A 20,275-nucleotide genomic window follows, 5' to 3' on the forward strand; every position below is an offset into this window, starting at 1 on the left:
CACATATATACACTCCAAGAGGTTCTTGCTTCTCCCATAGCTATAGCCTTGGATTCCAACAGAAATCAAGCGTGGCTCTGTCTTTCAGCTGCCCACCCTACACACTTGCTTCTACCTTCTAGCTCACATACACAACTCAACTCTCAACTCTGGCCTTTGTCTTTCTACCTACCAGCGATTTAAGGGTGTGGCGCCCACCCATTTGCTCTCTAACATGGAACCATTTGCTTTGTTAGCTTAACAACCCGTACCTAGGCCATCACCTCACCAGCAAGCTAGCCTGGCCATTCCAGAATTTTGAATCCATCCTGGGTCCAGGAGTTAGAAGCATATGAAACTAATTATCTTTTGTATGCTGCCTTGGATGGGCTTTTTCCTGCAAGCCACATTTGAATAAATAAAAGCTTGGAGAATTTGCCATTTCGTTTTTTTAACTTCATATCATCTTTCTAATTTTAGCACCCGTCTGCTGTGGAACAATTGGTTGGGATTGGGGCAGTGGAGTTTTTCACTCAACTTCGTCCAAATGTGGATCCAAACCTACAGGCTGTGATTGATGGGATTTTGGATGGGCTATTTGTGTTGCCTTCAGAAATCTCTGCTGATTATCAGGAAGTGTCTTATCAAACGCCCTTGCCAGCAGTGACTAATATAGGTAAGTTACACCTTATACACAGCATTTTTATTTTTATTTTGCAATTGAAAATATCAAGTTATTTAGCCCAGATGCTAAACCTTTGTTAATGGTATCTGTGTTTGTGACTTCAGTGATTTTCAGAGAGAGAATTGGCGATTTGAAAGTATAAATCTTCAAAAATGAAAATACTGGAAGGAAACAGATCTACTTTTAAAAAGGAAAAATGACTGTATATGATTCATAGAGTTAAAAAAAATGAAGCTATTTAATACAGTTAATGCTGCTACTTACTATGGTTTTATATTTTTAAGTATTGTCAGAAGAAGCTAATGCTGGATACTTTGATCAAGGGGGAAATAATTTGCAAGAGATGGGAATACCACCAAAACAGCTATCTGGTAGGTAACTTTATAAAAATGAAGTAAACATGTGTTGGACAGTTTTCTAGATTTGTTAGTGTGGTTGAACACCATTGAGAAGGAATGAAGTTTCAACCTTGTTTAAAGATTCTTCCTTTTTTGTTTTACTGGTGTTTTTTAAATAGGTAAACCCACCTGTATTGTGGTTATGGTGGTGGAAGCCTTGGACACCAGTTAGATGAGCTGATATATCATGGAATGTTTATGAACATTCAGAGCAATTGGGGGAACAAAGTTTTCAGTTGGGTGAAGGAAGGGGAAAATACGTATTTATTTTTTAAGACTTTTAATGTTTTTTTCAGCAGGCTCCCAGAGCACCTTATAGAGCCATTAAAAAAAAAAAGTTCTGTCCTTTGCTTCCAATCTAAAAGACAAAACACTCAAGAAAAGTAGATTGGAAGTCAGGAGAAAATAAGGAAATTTGGGTGCAAGGATTTCTCATGTCCATACTAATAGCATAGCTGTTGCCAGGTGACAATTGATAAAAGGAAGGAACCTGATTCCTTGGCAAATTGTGAGTCTGGCTAAGATTAAAACCTCACATCGAGGGGAAAGATAGGCCTAGCCTTGCTGTGCAGCAGGATGAAGATAGGGAAAAGATCCTTAATGTAGGAGAGCTTAAGGGAGAGGATCCCAGAGCCAATGTGACTGAAAGAAAGGTACAGACTAGGCAATGGCAGGGGCGTAGGAAGGGGAGTGCGGGCGGTGCAGTCCAACCCAGGTGTCATCCCTGAGGGGGTGACAAAATGGCACATCGCGGGGGCGGCACTTACTGCAGGGCCTGGTCTGCAGCATGCCCAAGCCACGCGTCTCTTCTGGGAGTGATGTAGTGGCTTGGGGCCCTGCACTGCCCGAAATGGCAGAGTGCAGCTTCCGTCTGCCAGGCGGACCCCGTGGGCAGCTCGCCATGCCACCCCCGTGGGCGGATCTCTGTGGCGCCCCCATGCGCGGATCGCTGCGCTGCCCCCATGGGCAGCTCGCACCGCCCCTGCTACTTTGGGTGCCAGAAGAAGAAGAAGAGTTTGGATTTGATATCCCGCTTTATCACCACCCGAAGGAGTCTCAAAGCGGCTAACATTCTCCTTTCCCTTCCTCCCCCACAACAAACACTCTATGAGGTGAGTGGGGCTGAGAGACTTCAGAGAAGTGTGACTAGCCCAAGATCTGCATGTGGAGGAGTGGAGACGCGAACCCAGTTCCTCAGATTGCGAGTCTATCACTCTTAACCACTACACCACACTGGCCAGGGCAGCTAGCTATGCCCCTGGGCAACGGATTGAGAATCAGGTGTATAAGAAAAGATAGATGGCATGGGGCGGGGCAGGGGGAGGCAGAAAAACTAACACCCGAGAAAGAGTTAATCCAGGAGGAGGGGATCTTCAGCAATTGAACTTATTAACAACTTAGAAGTAAGTTTTATACCAGTGTTGGAATTTTATGCAAGCAGAAGGAAGTGCTTGGATACTAGCCCTAATTGGCAGGTGGAACTAATAGCTACAGTATTCTTTTCCCCCCAAAATATAACCATGGATCAAAATGGTTTCGTCGAAAATGTACCAGTTTGTCTTTTCTGATTGTTGTTGTTGTTGTTTAGTCGTTTAGTCGTGTCTGACTCTTCGTGACCCCATGGACCAGAGCACGCCAGGCACTTCTGTCCTCCACTGCCTCCCGCAGTTTGATCAAACTCATGTTTGTAGCTTCAAAGACACTATCCAACCATCTCGTCCTCTGTCGTCCCCTTCTCCTTGTGCCCTCCATCTTTCCCAACATCAGGGTCTTTTCCAGGGAGTCTTCTCTTCTCATGAGGTGGCCAAAGTATTGGAGCCTCAGCTTCATGATCTGTCCTTCCAGTGAGCACTCAGGGCTGATTTCCTTAAGAATGGATAGGTTTGATCTTCTTGCAGTCCATGGGACTCTCAAGAGTCTCCTCCAGCACCATAATTCAAAAGCATCAATTCTTCGACGATCAGCCTTCTTGATGGTCCAGCTCTCACTTCCATACATCACTAGTCTTTTCTGATAGGCTTCTGTTAATAATCTTTTAGATTGCATCCCTAGCTTCCCCCATCTGGTTTACATTTAGAAAATGGCTCCAGGGCGAAGCAAAACAAACAATACTCTAGCTCATATTTCTTACCATTTAAGCCTTTGAAAATTAGCGTTGGACATTGTAGGTTTCAAACAATGAAAAAGGTATATTGGGATGGGGAAATGAGATAAGACTCATCCCTATAGGAGTGCTTATCACTTTCTACAATGGAATGACTGAATGATACCTGTTTGCTCTGTGTTTCAGTATATGGCACACAGTAAAAATAGCCTTTCTTCCATCCTCAGTGAAACATGGCGTGAAATCCTTGAAATTTTCTACATTTCCATGGTTATCCCTGACCACAACAGATAGACATGTTCTTTCATCAAGTGAAAGGTATGTGAAATTAATTGTAGCTTTGTTGTGTTCTGTGAAAGGGAATAAAAGTTGCTACATTTCTTCTTTAAAGTGCAAGTTCTATAAGAACTGTGGCAGTTTTCTTTTGTTCTGGAGCAATGCACGGAATTATTAATGAAAGCGCTACCTCTTTGCCTCCTCTCCTCCCTGCCCACCCACCCAGCGTGTGTGTGTTGTTTTAAAAAATAAGTTTCCTTGAGCCTTGGTGATAGGGTGGAATATAATCAGATATAAAATTATGCCACTGATGGAGTATAAAGAGTTGATTACTATAGCTTTGTAAAGCAAGTTCCTAGTAAAAGTTCAAATGTACTTCACAGCTCTCTGAGAAGCAAAAATCACAGTTTAATTTGGAATACCTGTGAGCTTCTACAAGATGTCATCATGCAAGACTTTCCTGCTGAGATATTTCTTCAGAGACCAAGGATTGTTCAGGTTAGAAATGCTTTTAACTAAAATATTTCATTTAGAAGTGTTAGCGGTTTTTGGTTTGCCTTGCTTGCATATATGTTTAGGCCTAAGTTCTAATAATGGATGACTTTCATTTACCTCAGAGTCTTCTGTCACTAACAACACTGGCTTTTGGAAGAGATGGACAACACCGTTTAGCCTTACAAGCTGTCTTATGTCTGCAGCAATTATGTACCTTCTTAAGAAACAGACTGAACTTCCATAGAGATCCAAGTTTTGTCTCAAGTGAAACTGGTTTGTATCTTTCTCCCCCCCCCCCCGGCCCTCTCTCTTTCATTTCATTGATGAATTGCTTCCCATAAAGTTTCCTGAAACAATTGAATAATAAACAAATCAACAATAAAAACACATATTAAAAGAATGCCAACTTCAGCACAGTTCAGCACAGATTCAGACTGGACTAAAAATCCCTACTTGGTCGGAAAAGGATAGGCAACAAAAAGATATAGCTAAATCAGGATAAATTGACTCTTGATTAGACATTGGCCAAATATTTTGTTTCTCTCTCCCCCTCTATCCATTAAATAATTTATAGTTATAGTAAAAATTGTATATATAATTCCATTCTTGTTTGTTTGTTTGCATTTTTAACCCCATACTTCCTCCAAATGTATCATACGAATACATCTCATAAAGCAGTTAAGTTACCATTAGATGCCACTCAGGTTTCTTCTACCACAATGTTGCACACTTCTTTTGTGTGTGTGTTATTGTTTTCATGTTTTTATCTTCCAAGTATTGAGAGACATAGTGGAATACATTTCTGACTTATATCATTGTAACAATAAATCAGATGCGGTGGTGGTGAGAAATCATGGCAATAAACAAGTTGAGATGTCAGATGATTCCATTATCTTACGCTGTCCCAAACAATATATATAGATGAATGTTTACTGGTATCCAACTATACCAATCTATAACATGCTTTATTTATCTGTTTGCTGGAGACTGCTATTCAGTCCACATTGCTAATACCAGGTGGGGTGAACATAAGGAAGAGAAAACACAGGTGGTCAGGATTTAGACTTGCCTTGCATATTTTATTATTATTTATTAAATTTATATTCCTCCCTTCATCTGAGGATCACAGGGTGGTTACAGTATAAAAATACAAAAATACAAAACGTAATAACAAACAAAACCATAACCCCTCTCCGATATTATTTATGCTTCCTGCAGCTAGGAAGCCTGTTCCTCCTTAGATATTTTTCATATTTACCTGAGTTTTGTTTGAAACAACAGTGTGTTTTCTGGGAATCAAAGTATTTACTGACAGGTAGTTGGTAAGAGATTCAGACTCCCAAGAGATAGTGTATCCAACTAGTGTTGATACATAGTTGCACTGGCACAAAGATGCAACAGAGAATAGAGAGTTGTTGAGGCAAATAGTGCAAAGATAATTAGTTTGGTTCTGCTTGCCTCACATAGGATGTTAATATAGCTGTTGATGTGTAAATTGGCAGATCCACAGCTCAAGCTATTGCATGATTTTGCCTCCTGTCTCTGCCTTACAAGTTTTTAGGTTCACTAAGTAAGCTTGAATATAGAAGGAATGCATCTGAAGACAAATATTTGATCAAAGTTCACAGCATAATTCATTAAAGCAAGTCTTTTTACAAGTTTTTAAAAAAACATTTCCATTGCTTAAAAAAATATATAGTGGAAGGAAACCTACCAAAATAAGAATTATTCTAGATAATTTTTTAGTAGCAAAAATAGCAGTCTTTCCAGTGTTGGTCTGAAGTGCATTCTGAATGTTGACCTAAATTCTGGCTTATATTCAATTGTATTCTACTGGATAGAAAACATTGTAAATTTCTTGAAGTGTTGTCCATCTTATTTGTTACGTGCTTGCTGCACACAAAAGCCTGATTGTCATTAATGTCATATAAGGTACCATTTCCCAGAATTCCCCAGTGTCTTATGGCCACGATGCTAGAAGATCCGTTCATTCTCAGAATGCATCCCCTGGAAGTAGTAGTCCTCGACCTTCCGTGATAGGACGTACAGGTCAGCGTCCCAGAGGTGATGGTCAAGACTGGGATGCAGTATCTTCAAGGTTGGCCAGTAACATTTTTGTTGTATACCATATCCTTGTTATCCTATTTCAGTCGGTAGCCTTTGTTTGTTTCAAATTAAAGATTGGAGCATCTGTACTTTAAATGTGTGTTACTAGCCTCATGTGTTATAGAACGAAGCTTGAAACTTTAAAATCTATTATTCCTGTCTAGAAATCTTTACAAATGTCAGACAGCACTGTAAGTATTGACCATGACTTCCTGTATGTGACAGCAGTGCATAGGCAAAGGGGTGCAGATATAGAGCCGTCTTCTTAGAACTGATTGAGAAAACCACATGTTAAGATCCCCATACATGCAGGGTTAACGCAATAATAGGTTGAGGGTCATGCATGCTGAATGAACCACATAATTCAGTTCATTTCTTTTTGCTTACTGTTATTGTGAATGAATGAATGCCAACTGGCATGGGCTTCCCAGAGCAGCTGGAGTCTTGTAACTGATAGCTGCGAATTCACCTGAAGGGTGCTCAGTGCTCCTGTGTGAAGCAAGTCTTCATCAAGAACGAAAATAACTGCAGAGCTAATAAGCAGGTAGAAGAAAACGTGTCTCTTTTCAGAGACTTGATGACTGGCTCGTTAATCACTACCCTTAGTCAAGAAGCAACGCAACTCTGAATGTCCCAAATTACCTTGGCAGACAGCATGCAAAATGTAGTATTTGGAATTGCAGTGTTTCGTTTTAAATATGAAGAATACATATTCACTGTACTCCTGTTCCAAAAAAAGTAATACACACCAGGCTCTGTAAACCAGCAAAGAGATGCAGTGCCATCTTGTTAAAAAAAGGTAAAGGGACATAGCCTTGTGATTGTACCTTCGACTTCTTGTATTCAACCTCTTCTATCTGAAGGCTGCAGTATTGTGATAGCTTGGCCTAGTTTTCTGGTAATTTCCACCCAATTTATGCAGTGATTATAGAAGCAACGTGGGCAAGGTTTTTCACCAAAAGTTGGAGAAGCTGAGTAAAAGGAACACTCTGCCTATGTCGTGCATCACAGTGGTGCATTGAGAAGACTACACCACTGGTATGTTGGGTTTGAGGTGTGGATTGAGAAGGTAGAAGAAAGTGCCACCAGACATCTAAAAGTAGTCCTCCAGTTACAGCATTTGCCATGCAACATTTCCTATGCAGTTTGCTTTTTGCTACTTACAAATAGTAGGATAATTTGTATTGTGTATCAATAAGGTTGTTTGTTTGCTTTTTGCAGTGGAAGCAGTTCTCATGCTAATGCGAATTCAAGAGTTCACTCACCTTTGGATATGGGCCATATTGACCTGCCAGAACTGGAGAATGAGGATACTTTAGAGTTACAATTCCAACAGCTTAGCCTTCCTCAGTTCTGTGTAGCCGTTTTGGAATATGCTGTGCCTCTTCTAAGAACAGGTAATTCTTTTTAAAAAAAGGAATTATGGGCTTATAATAGGCCAGGTATTCTATAGCTGAAGTTTCTATTCATTCAAAATGTTAAGATATATATATATATATATGCACATATAATTTTTATACGTGAAACGAGGATACTCGGCAGAAGGCTTTTGAACATATTTACCTGCTGTGAATCTCTGTGCATTCTGTGGGCTCTTGCTAGGAATCTGAGCAACTTAGATTTTATTAATGTGTCCAGCAGCCATCATGAAAGCAAACTTCTTTTGAAATCAATTTCTGTGTTTGCTACCGACCTCACCTCTGCTTTACACTCATTTTATAGCTTTGACCATCTAGTTGAGTGATCTTTCCACTATAACCAAATAAATGCCAGACAAGAGCGAGTGACTTCACCAAGGTCACTAAGTGAGTTTGCTAAGCAAGTAGCAGGAAAAGTTTTCAGCAGGGAACAAAAGGTTGAAACAGGAGGTGCCTGCTGTATCTCTATTGGCAGAGTGTTCCATAAGACTGGGTCGATGACACTAAATGGTGTCTTTCGGGCTGATGTCAAATGACCTTTCCCAACTTGGGGGGACAACCAACCTCTGGTGGATGGTCACAATGATCAAGCTGGGATATAAGGGTTTTGGTGGTGCTTAAGGTACCTTAGACCTAAGTTGTTCAGGGCTTTGTAGATTAATATAAGTACCTTGAACCTGGCTCAGTAGATGGGCAACCAAGTGCAGATGTTTTAACAATGATATAGCATGGACTACAAGTGCCAGAAGGCTGAGGAGTGCTACTCTCTCAGTCCAGTGCTGAACATAGCCCTAAAGCTCAGAAGATAATATGATGCTTCTGATGCCCATCGCACTGAGTTGTTCCAGGAGGACACCATGGTCAATAGTATCAAAACCTGTGGAGAGAGCAAGCAGAAGTAACAGGGTGACGCTCTCCTGTCTCTTGCATTATATAGGCTATCCATCAGGGTTTTCATGGCTAATTCAGTTCTGAAACCGAGTCTTAACCCAGATTGTAGTGGATCTCAATAACCAAATTAATTAATAGAAATTCCTTACTGTAATAGCCTTCTCTGATACCTTACCTTTACCTGTGTAAATTCTCAGGTAGTAAGAAAGTGACCATGCATGTTCTGGAGTGTCTGGCTGAGGACCTGCTGCTTATTTCTGATGCTGTGTCTGAAGATGTTTGGGAAGACAACAGTCTCTTTGGGCTGGAACTTGTGAGTATCTCTGATATCTGTGTCTTGGATTTGTGAGTCTCCCTTTGTAGACATGGCTTAGAAACCTCCATTTCCTTTATATCGGTTTCTAGTCCATTTTATGTCTAGAATTTAGAATGGGCCGCATATGCATATATTTTTTAAGAAACTATACCCCCCCCCAATTTTGGCTAGTAATATAATAATTTGACAAATCCTTAGAAGTCCAAAATAGCTGAACATTCTTAAAGCAGAAATTCATCAATTAATCTGTGTAAGAATGCTCTGCTTGAATCAAACATATAAACTTGTTTTTGAGAAGCAGATAACATATGGGCTTGCTGGACTTTTATGGAAAGAAGGAGTTTTCACAGTGGGGGTGCCACCCCTGAGGGAGCCCTGCTATAGCAGGTCTTACTTTTCCAGAAAAAGTTATATGGAGGCAGGAGAGAAACAAAATTTCAGAACATTTTGAAACCATGCAAGAAAAAATGGAAATTTTGTGGAAAACTGAAGGCAGCAGAAACAGATTTTTTTGGGGGGAGGGAGGAGAAGTCCTTGGGGGAGAGTAGACACAGGATTCCTCCCATTCCCCCCCCCCCCATGAGGTACCACATCCCTTTGTGCAACAGACTTCTCCAATAAATTGTAACAGTTGAGGAGACTAAAATAACTTTATACCGTATTTCTAAAGAGCTATAGGGAGCCATCTTACAGCATGAGGACAAGCTGAAAAAGTCTTTAAAAAGATGAGAGCACATGTGTGAAATTCACTGGATGTCATTTATCTTGTTCTAAGAGTATCTCCTGTAATGACTGAGTACATCCCTGTCATATACTTTTCATAAATATTGAACTTGATGAACTTCCTTTTAATTTGCAGAAGGAAAAACTGCTTGGAGTCCTAGATACCCTGGGTGAAACCATGTCCTACCACAAAAATAATGCAAGCTCAGAGCAGCCTGAGCTTGTGATCATCCACCACAGAATGGCGTATGTTAGTGTTTCACTTTTCACCATTCGACTATTGCATTCACTTATCCCTGTGGAAAAGGTGAGACTCTTCCCTATTTGAAAGACTACTTTAAAAAAAAAAAAAGCTTACTTGGGTAGAAAGTACTTTTCAAGATTTATATGGTCCTTCAGATTAAATAAAGATCTATTACAAATACACAATACATATTAAGAAAATCAGTAAAATCAGTGCGGAATGTGGTGTAGTTATTCTTTTGAGTGATATGCGCTATAACTTCACTTGGGGCAAAAAATGAAAGCATCTAATTTGAACTTTAATTCCTGCTTTATTCCCTAATGACAAGTGTCCAGTCTGCTACAGTCAGTACCAGACATCTGATAATTTGTATGTGCGTATGTGTTTGCCTGTATTTGAAAAAAGTGGAAAATGTGCTCCATAAATACTTCCTTGTAGACAAGATTAATTTTAAAAGGTTAAAATGCATTCCCGGAAGCTGGTGGTTTAAGCTAGATCATATCAATAGGTAAAATTTCATTAGCGATAACCAAATAATATGTTCTCCCTAGTTCCTGAAAGCATTTAGGCAATAATTAGCTGATACTATTGTTTTATGTGTGGTTGGGTTTTTTTGACATGGGATCAGCAGGTGCTTGGTGATTTTATTCAGTACAGAGAAGTGACTCTGAAGAGTTCCGTTTTTTGGGGGGGAAATCCTTATTACATTGGTTAACTATCAAAAGACTGTGCTGTTCATGCAGATTATGCATGCATGAAGCTGGGATAAAACATTAGCACCCCGCTGTGTCTTAAAGTATTTGGTGTTGGAGCATTATAAAGGAACAGTAAATCTTAAAATGTGGATTAGGTGTGCTGTCTGCCATCTGGTGGTTAAAGAAAATAACGTTGCTCAGCCTACATCCAAGTTAATCCAGATGTGCTTTAGGGCTGATGCACACAGTATGTATCCTGCACAGAGAGAATTTTTACGTACTTAAAATATCATGTGAAGCAGGCCTTAGTTCTATTTATACCCACCCTGATGGGGAATGGGGCGGGCCTTCTCTTTTAATTTTGTTGCTTCTTGATAATGGTAAGGGCCAATAAAAGCATAGCTGTAGCTGCAAAAGCACAGCAAAGATGCTGGCTGAACATTGTGTGGATCCAGCTGCTGTAAATTCAGGTGCTGTATGTCCCACCCTAAACAGCTATTTGCTGGTTCAGAAGCTTTAGCTGTCATAGCCACTAGAGTGGTACCTCGAATTACAAATGCCTCAGGTTACAAACGCTTCAGGTTACAAACTCCACTAACCTGGAAGAGTCACCTCGAGTTGAGAACTTTGCCCGAGGATGAGAACGCAGCAAAAGTCCCCATTAGCGAAAGCACGCCTCTAGTGAAGAACAGTTTCAGGTTAAAAACGGACCTTCGGAATGAATTAAGTTCATAACTAGAGGTATCACTGTACTTTCTAAAATAGGTAACTTGTGGGTGGAGTAGATAGCCAATGTGGTGTCCTCAGATCTGGTGGACTGTGATTACTGTTGATCCTCAGGGATCATGGGAGCTGTAGTCTAGAACATCTGGAAGGCAATGCTACAACATGTATACCGGGGGTTCTGCAATAATTTTTTTTGAAGTAAGAAAGGTCTTGTTCAGAATATTGTGTGTGCACTCTCCCCTTTTTAGAGGGGAAGTTCAGTACTTAGGATACCATCGCTTAACAGTTCCTGCTACACCAGAATGTGTAGAATCTGATACCCTCAGATTAATGACCTGAAGAGAAGTAATAAAGGAGGTGGAGTAATGCATGCTAGGCCCAGAATTTGAAAAGCCTTAAATTCTTCTCAGAAGCTCACTGATAGTGCCATGTGTTATATTGGTGAACTTCTGTCATTAAGAGATGGGCTGCCAAATTTTGTGCAGTTTCTGTATGGTTTTAGGGGTTGTTCCCTGTGCAGTGCATTTTGAACTCAAAATACACAGCCTTATCTAATTCAGAGATTGCAACTGTAAGCTCATATAGGATTTTGCCTTGGCCAGTCGATCACTTTTCGGCATTGTTATTTAGCTCAAATTCTATAGGTACCACCTCATGACCAGACACATCGCTTTGAATGAAAACATTAGCTTAGCACACTTGCAGATAAATGTTCATTTTTTTTGAGGGAATTGTTTGTGTTAAAAATTATTTACAAATAAATAACATAATAAAAATAATACCTAATTTTTGTACTTATTTTCAAATAGACTCTCAGTCTGTTCTGTCCTCCCTTTCTTAAGGCTGACCATGTTTTACCAGAGAGTTTACTAGCGGCTTTATTTGACCTTTCCGTGGACATGCCTTTCTCCTTGGAATATCCAAGTATTCATGACTCTGTCATAGCTTATTTGGAACAAATGAATTCAGAAAACTACAGCATCTATAAACAAGCTGCAGAGGCTGCCTATTCTGTTGAGTGTACCTGTAACTTTATGGCAGAAGTCCACAAGGAGGTAGGAAACATTGAATTCAGTGACCCAAGTGGGGAATTTTAATCCAGTTGATTTTCATATATGTTGTGGTGGTGTCCTTTTAAATAGCTTTTGGATATACATAGTTTTAAAATTGTTTTGATATATGCAAATGTTTTGGCTGTTCTTATATATGCAGTTGCTCTGTGTGTTTTTATTGTATTGTAAATCACCTCAGGATGCTTCATGGGAAGCGACCCGTAAATGAAATAATAATAATAATAATAATGATGATGATGATGATGATAATGATAATAATAATTTGTTCTTGACAATTTATATACCACTTAATTATAATGCTCTCATAAGCAGTGTATGAGTATCTCGGTGCAACCCTCTCCCCCTCACTCCAGTCAAAACTATAAAATCAGAACGTAGGTTTTAAAAGTCTCAGTAGCCACCAGCAGGAAGAGAGCCTGTCTTACCTCAGCTGGAAGGGAGTTACATAAAATTGGGCCCACAGTACTGAATGCCAAGCTCCTGGTGGATACAGGCCATGCATCTGAACCATGGGGAACCACAAATAGTGACTTTCTTTAAGACCTCAGTGATTTGGCAGTGTAAACTGTGTAATGGGGTGATAGCCTTTGTTGAAGAATTATTTCATCAGTGTTCCATAATAAGGGCAAGAGGGTGAAGGTCTACGTTTTACCATTCTGAGTTCTTTTCATCCTTGGGTAGCGAGGAGTGTGAGAAAGTGTCCTTTTTGGGGGAGAGAGGACAGCTTGGCCTGACTGATGCATGGGTAAAAATGTCATCAAGTTGTTTTAATCTTATATATGCTTGTTACATCTCAAGAGCTAGCCCTGTTCACAATAGGGTTAGTTTCTAAGATGTATCAAGATAATGATGATAATGGGTATGTCAGTTGGTTGTGTTTTACAGATTATATTATTTACTTGTTGCCATCGCTATCCAAAGCACTTCCTTGTCTCTACTGTTCCCTCTGCGTGGAAAAATAATCACGTTGCTACTCATGAACAACCTTAGAAGTTCTCTTAGCTGTGTTGACATAAATGATCTTCCCGTAGTGCCACACACCCTGCCATAGAATGAGTTGCACTAAGGTTATTGGAGGTATTTTGAGAGAACCATCTATTGCCCCATGGTATTTCAATAGTACACTCCTCTTGGATTGTACGACTTAGTGAAATCATGCTGCAATGTGGGCAGGCTTAGGCAGGCTTGATCTATCCTTGGTCCTACTTGCCAATAAAATTTAGTCTTGTGTTATTTAAGTGTATTACATTGTGGTATTAATGGGTCTGCTGTAGACTGGTTCTGGGTGTACGTGTTGCATTTTTGACGGCTACTATTCCTAGTTGCATCCATTGTAATTAAAAAATGATTACTTGTTTGAAAGATAATGCTTGTTCATTAACCCTTAAGTGACCTGTTTCAGTATTTTTTTAAAAAAATTAAATTCTGTGATTCATATGTACTCTTTTGTAGGGAGAAAATAATCTTCTTGATCTACTGGAGATGGTAGAACAGGCCCTAAAAAGTCTCCCATATCATCAGCACTTCCCTCTACTTCAGGAATTCCTCAGCATTTGCTCAGACATGTAAGCATATGGCAACTTAACTTGCAAAAAAGCCCCATGTCATGATGCTGGAGACAAGAGTACAGGGCTATTTTTAAAAGTATGGGGCTATAGTTAAATTGTTACGCTGTCTGTCTGTAATAAATTTAGCCAGTAGTAAGTGCTGGCTTACAACACAATCCTATACACTCCTATCTGGAAGTAAGATTGCCATCCTGTCCTCTTAGGTAAGTGTGTATAGGATTGCAGTCCTGTCTTACGTAGTGCCATAGATACACAGGATGATTTGCAGGGCCGTACATGCGAAGAAGGAGGCTCCTGCTCAAGAATCCCGCCATCCCTAAGTCCGCCTTAAGAATGTTGGTTAAAAGGCACCCTTTAAATTGTATAAAGCAGTAGCAGCCTGTATGGTAGGGCAGAGTTGTGCTCCCAACACCGTACCACTGTCCCCATATTGACACAGGAAAGTGCACTGTAGCATATGTTTCTTCAGAAATCAGTCACATCCTCACCATACATTTAAAGTAATGTCTTCACCCAAGGAATCCTGAAAGCTCTACTTTTGTTAAGGGTTGTTGAGGCGGAAATTTACTAGGAAGCCCCTCACAACATTACAGTTCCCAGCGCCCTTAGAAATGACAGTTCTTAGGATTCTTTGGGAGATGCCGGGGCCATTAAAGCAATGTCTTTAAATGTATGGTGTGGAGGTGGCCAAAGTCGACAGCCTAACAATTAACCATACAGCTACAAAAGATGAGGAAGTAACTGAATTAGTTGTAAGCTCCCGAGTGCCTTGGCTAGGGGGAATCTGCACTCCAAGGCTTAACGAATTGGCTGCCCATGTCTCAGAGCAATTAATTTCTCTTCGTATTGAATTATTTCTGTTTGTAGCTGGAAGTCTGCCCAAGCTAGCCCGTTGCTGCAGGCAGAGAGTCAGAAGGTTCTCCTCCATCTGTTGTCCCATCCTCTGCCGAATATACGAACTGAAGCCTATCGCTACTGCCTCAAAACTGTTAAGGTTAGCATTTAAAATGGCTTGCAATTTACTTCCAAGCTAAAGAAAGATTTCTTTTTCTTCCCTACCATTTAGTAATCTCATAGGAACAGTCTGTTTCAAAAGCTGCCTTAGTCGTGTTGGGCTGAAAACCCAGCGTTTTGCTGTATATTGTTAAGCTTGCTTGGCATGAATTATGCCTGAGCACGTTCAGATTTTTCTGAGTTTCACAGAGGAGAGGGATGTGTCTACACGATTTCTTTGTCTCTATTCCCTGTCCACCTGCTAAATCATACTTTATTATAGTTCTTCTCATTTGGTGTATATAAAAAGCTGCTCGCTTAAGGCAGATAAACAGAGCCAACAGCCCAGCCCTTAGCATCCATTTTAGTTAATGGTGTCATTATTATCTTGCTGGAAATAGCTTGACTGTTTGTGCATGGCTTCAATATTGTCAAGACAATACTTAGCTGTCTTTCATGTATTCTTTCTAGGAATGTTTAGGAATTCACAATGCCACTAAACCTGTTTCTTCAGTCAGCTATGGAATACATTTTCTGCTTCATCCCAAAGTTCTCTATGAAATCTGTAGTTTTGGCCTTCAAGATTCCCATCATGAGGTACTACATTTTGTTCATCTTATCCTCTGTTAGTTAATCAGTATGTTGAGAGGTATTGCATACACCAAAGGACTTTCTAAACGTCCAAAGTTTTTTCTTTCATTAGTGGAATTTACCTCAGAATGTTTCAACTGAGTCATAAGAATGGTGGGGAATTTGAAGAAGACCTTGTATTTTTTTTTTTATGTGACTAAGTTTCATGTAGCCCAAGGATGTCATCATAACCTCTTCTCCCATTCAAGGGACTTGGATTCTGGGAAATGGGGCCTTGCCAAGTGGCCCTTTTCTTCATAGTGTTAACTGTCCCTGCTGTTTTTCAGTGAAGCTAATATGAAGTTTCACTGAAGCTAATATGTAACCATGCTTTCTGAACTTGAAGACTCCTTATCTGGAGCTTATGCTTTATGTTGCATGTCAAAAACAACACACAACTGCTTCTAGCAGCACTATGTTGTTTCAGGCAGAGGAAATATTCTATTATGGCAGCTACTGTATATAGAGAATAAGGTGGTGTGTTGATAGTAAGAGGAACAGTTGTGACAAGTTTGCAAGGCATTACTAGAATAAAATCTCTTCTATCTTTGTTTTGACAGTGTACCTGCTAGTGTCTGTAAAGGTGTTCAGAGCACTGTCAGGTCATAGATAATTTTCAAAGGGTGGTATTAAAGTAAGTTTTACTTTGAGTAGACCCGTTAAAATAAATGAACATTAGTTACATTCATTAATTTCAATAGGTTAACTCTTGAGTAAAACTGACTTGAATACCATCCAGTATTTTCAACCTGAAAATGTGGACAAGATGCAGTCCATCTTATGTGGAAGTGGTCTAGGCACTCAGGTAGACTGGTGTGGGAAAGTACATTTGTTGTCATGCATCTGGGACCCAGCTATGTTATTCTATATCTTGAGTTGTGGAAGGAGACACAGTCAATCTCTACCATCATACTGTTGGGTTTCTGAGCCTTCAGGGAATGGTTCCATACCTTTTCAAGCTCGTTCTTCATTTTGAATGTGAGAAACGTTCAGATCAGAGATTTCTTACCAGAGATTCGGTACCAGGTTTGTTGACATGTACTCAAAGGATAGAATAAAGTTCAGGTATTGTGCTGAGATTTATCCCCCCATTGCAGTCAGTCTGCTCTGTGGGATGTAAGCAAAGCCAACCACCAGTTGTAAAACATGCCCTAAACCTTAAGGCACGGAAGCTCTTTTTGCCATTTTTGGGTGGATGCCTTGCTACAAGGCAGCTGAGTCTTGCACTCTACTTGAAGACTATTTGATAACAGTAGGCTCATGATAGTATTTCACCACAGTTGGATTTAAAACAAAGCACAAAACTATTTGATGTTAAAGCTTCCAAGGCACAGCCTAATTTCCCTTTATGGCGCCAACAAATTGGTTTGACCACTCTTTATTCTGCTACCTTGCCTTCTCTCATTAAAACAGGTGTGCTCAGCCGCCACTTTTATGCTGATGTATCTTCTTCAGGGCCGATTGATGATGGCAGCAGTGACCTGGAACAAGTTTATTGAGGCCCTCTATCCTGTTGTTCCAATTCTTCAGGTAATTTCGACTTCTCGGAGCACAGTTTATCTTGAACTAAGCTTAATTGCTTTGCCAATAGGAGCAGCAATGACATTACACAATAGGGAAAGATGGATATTTATAAACATGACGGCCAGGCAAATAAGGAATGGAGGAGCAATCAATATACTTGTTCATTGGATATTCTGAGTGAATGCTGGACAACAATGTAGCATTAGGCTTATTTCGAAATGGGAAAGCTTAATTTCAAATGGATTATCCAGCATTTTTCTGAATAGTTCTTCAGAACCTTATTCTTCCTAACCATCTTAAATCCACATTGATCCTGACTCGAGGGACAAGTTATAGATTTCCTTGTATATCTTGAAGTTTCTTGGTAGCTCAATTTGCTGTAGAATCATTGCTCCTCCTATCTCATGAGATTAATCCCAGCCATTTTATGACCATGAGAATAGTAGTGCTGATCCGAAACACCAGAGGTCACGTTTAAGAAACATGTGAGCATACATGTTCACTCATTCATGAAATACAAATTGGGGTGAAAGGTTTACCACACAGCTTTGGTGTGTAGTGAAACTGCCAGAACAGTTTGGAACGTGTGTGTTTGTGATCTTTTGAAAATTGAAAATAAAATAAAATAAAGAAACTGCCAGAACAGTGGGGCAAATCAGGATTGATGGGGGGCAATGGAACCATATACCCTTTCATACTCCCCTCTGATGCAGCAGCCAATCAAGGGAACAGTGGTTGTGAACTGGTATGAAAAATGTACAAAGGCTTTTTTTCTTTTTCTTTTTAAATAATGAAACATTTCCAGTCTTCTGAAATTATAACTGAACCTCTCGAAAATTTGGTGGAGCACTTGTTCATATAGTGTTGATGGTGTTGAGCAACCACCCATCCAATGAATTTGGCCTACAAACTTGAAATTGCCCATTACTCAGGGTGAATTTACTGTTGCCAAGAAAATTATTACAATGCATGACTTATTATTCTGTTAAATGGCCGATGTGAACTTTTAAATGCACACTTAGGGCTATGCAGACACAGAAGACGCTCTGGGTAGTTGCATCCTCTCACTGAGTGAAACAAATGCTGAAAAAGAAGGGATTCTCCCCAGAACTACAAGACTTAAAGCTGCCTTGCGTCTTCTGTTCTCAAAAAAACCATTGTGAGTATATCTGCAATTTTTTTGTGTGTGTATGAGGAAGACTGGCATTACATCTGTCATTATGACCTGCTTCTTGCAGAGAATTCTAGATGAACTAGATTGACTTTCAAGTGCAGGTGGTACTGGACACCCCAATAGCAATTTTTCTATGGAAATTTAATTTGGACTACTTTAAGCAAGGAAAGGGGGGGAAATGTAAGGGACAATGCTGCCACTCAATAATTTTTCTCAGAGAAAAGTAGCACCATCAAAATGCTCAGAATTAAATAAATTAGGCCTATCCGTAGCTCTCCAGACACTTGATTAAAGAAGAAGAAGAAGATGATGATTTTGGATTTGATATCCCACTTTATCTCAAAGCGGCTAACAATCTCCTTTCCCTTCCTCCCCCACAATAAACACTCTGTGAGGTGAGTGAGGCTGAGAGACTTCAGAGAAGTGTGACTAGCCCAAGGTCACCCAGCAGCTGCATGTGGAGGAGCAGGGAAGCGAACCCGGTTCACCAGATTACAAGTCCACCGCTCTTAACCACTACACCACACTGAAGCGCAGGAGCAAATAAGTAGGGGGACATAGTTAGGTGCCACTGAAGTAGAGTGAGCAGCTGAAGAGACTCTTTGTTTAAATCTGGTTGGTTGGTTCTTTATATATTCAAACACTACTTCAGCCCAGTGTGGTATAAGATATTGGGGAAATTCAAGTAGCAGGTGTACTGAAAACATTGCATCCTATTTAGAAGGGGATGGGGACTGAACACCAAGCATTTCTGCATATATGTGTCTACTTTAAAATTTCAGGGCATTGGGTATAAACTGAAGAGCAGGAAATGTTTTCTAGGGAAAATTCAAAGCATACATTTTATTTCCTCAGAGTCCGTTCCACGGTGCTCAAACATTTGATGTTTCATCTTACGACTGAAGAAGAGGCAACCCTGAGGCACCCACTACCACAGAGTAGTGTCCTTTCAAGCATCCCTAACTTACTTATTGTGGAAAAGACTGTTGAACTCAAGCTGGGAGATTCAGCAAGAGAGTCAGTATTTAAGGTGAACAAAGGAGCCTTTTAACAGAGATTGCTAGCATTGAACTGGAGCTGTATCCCCCAATGCAAGAGGGTTCTAGTGTTGAAGATGCTGTTGAAAATATTCTGTGCCAGCGTTGAGGAGAAGCGTGGGTTTCCTGGTAGTCACTGTGACCTGAGGGATGTGACTGATCCAGAGGAAAATGATAGATATGGAAAGGAGGGAAAGGAACAGGTTAAAGGAGAGAACAAGCTGTGGGGTGAAAGAATCTGCTGTCATGGGGTCCTACAGAGATCGAGCAGACTGAATGAAGCATGGAACGGCCTGAGTGAGGAAGAGATCCAGGGAGACTGTATAAGCAATTTAAAAAAATTGGGTTCCTGAGGCGGAAGGTCAGTCAACTGGCACTTGTTGAGGGATACTTCGGGTAATGCTAACCAATGAAATATGTTAGTCCATGTTTCTAACTTCAGTCTGTTTGGGTGGTCTTAAAGGTGAAGGTTCTGAGCCAAGTGGGGCAAAGTGTCCTTAGTCCAGATCGTATCTGGGAATCAGTGACAAGTTTCCTTTGTACAAAGCAGGGGTAAAGGAGTTTCTTAAGGAATGTCCATAGTTATTGATAAGACAGTGTGAGTTGAGGCAAGAAAGAGGCTTTTGTTTTCACCATGGTTAATTAATGACCAAGCGTAGGATCAAGCTTGTCTTGGCAGCTGGCAAAGAGATCTGGTGCAGAATTAGGCACTGGTATCCACCTGGGATTCTTATACTTTTTATATTACTGTACATCGTAACTAAATTTACTTCCAATGAGGCCCCAAGCACAGCAAAACGTACAATAATAATAATAATAATAATAAATTTTATTTATATCCCGCCCTCCCCAGCCGAAGCCGGGCTCAGGGCGGCTAACAACATTCAAATAATCAAACAATCAAATAAAACAACATTCTAAAAATATTTCACTATAAAAATTAATTAAAATCAAGTTGATGGCAACCATTAAGCAAACTCTGTGCAGGTTACCAGAGGAGGGAGTCAGGCTGCGCCCTGACCAAAGGCCTGGTGGAACAACTCTGTCTTGCAGGCCCTGCGGAAAGATGTCAGGTCCCGCAGGGCCCTAGTCTCTTGTGACAGAGCGTTCCACCAGATTGGAGCCGCAGCCGAGAAGGCCCTGGCTCTAGTTGAGGCCAGCCTAACCTCTCTGAGGCCTGGGACCTTCAGGATGTTTTTATTTGCAGACCGTAGGTTTCT

General features: G+C 40.4%; 1 protein-coding gene across 1 annotated transcript in view; it reads left to right on the top strand.

Annotated features, from left to right (window-relative positions):
- RTTN (rotatin) overlaps nt 1-20,275 on the top strand; it is a 91,954-nt gene that overhangs the window by 3,667 nt on the left and 68,012 nt on the right. The window contains exons 3-18 of the mRNA XM_083622448.1: nt 460-655; nt 949-1,035; nt 3,394-3,484; nt 3,826-3,940; nt 4,060-4,210; nt 5,870-6,035; nt 7,265-7,440; nt 8,550-8,665; nt 9,528-9,698; nt 11,899-12,111; nt 13,582-13,694; nt 14,565-14,691; nt 15,162-15,287; nt 16,734-16,850; nt 17,867-18,003; nt 18,874-19,048. Coding sequence (XP_083478574.1) covers nt 460-655; nt 949-1,035; nt 3,394-3,484; nt 3,826-3,940; nt 4,060-4,210; nt 5,870-6,035; nt 7,265-7,440; nt 8,550-8,665; nt 9,528-9,698; nt 11,899-12,111; nt 13,582-13,694; nt 14,565-14,691; nt 15,162-15,287; nt 16,734-16,850; nt 17,867-18,003; nt 18,874-19,048 — 2,277 coding nt within the window. The remainder of the gene's footprint in view (nt 1-459; nt 656-948; nt 1,036-3,393; nt 3,485-3,825; nt 3,941-4,059; nt 4,211-5,869; nt 6,036-7,264; nt 7,441-8,549; nt 8,666-9,527; nt 9,699-11,898; nt 12,112-13,581; nt 13,695-14,564; nt 14,692-15,161; nt 15,288-16,733; nt 16,851-17,866; nt 18,004-18,873; nt 19,049-20,275) is intronic.

The sequence above is a fragment of the Podarcis filfolensis genome (assembly GCF_964270895.1).
Source record: "Podarcis filfolensis genome assembly, chromosome: 7".
NCBI classification, from domain to species: domain Eukaryota; kingdom Metazoa; phylum Chordata; class Lepidosauria; order Squamata; family Lacertidae; genus Podarcis; species Podarcis filfolensis.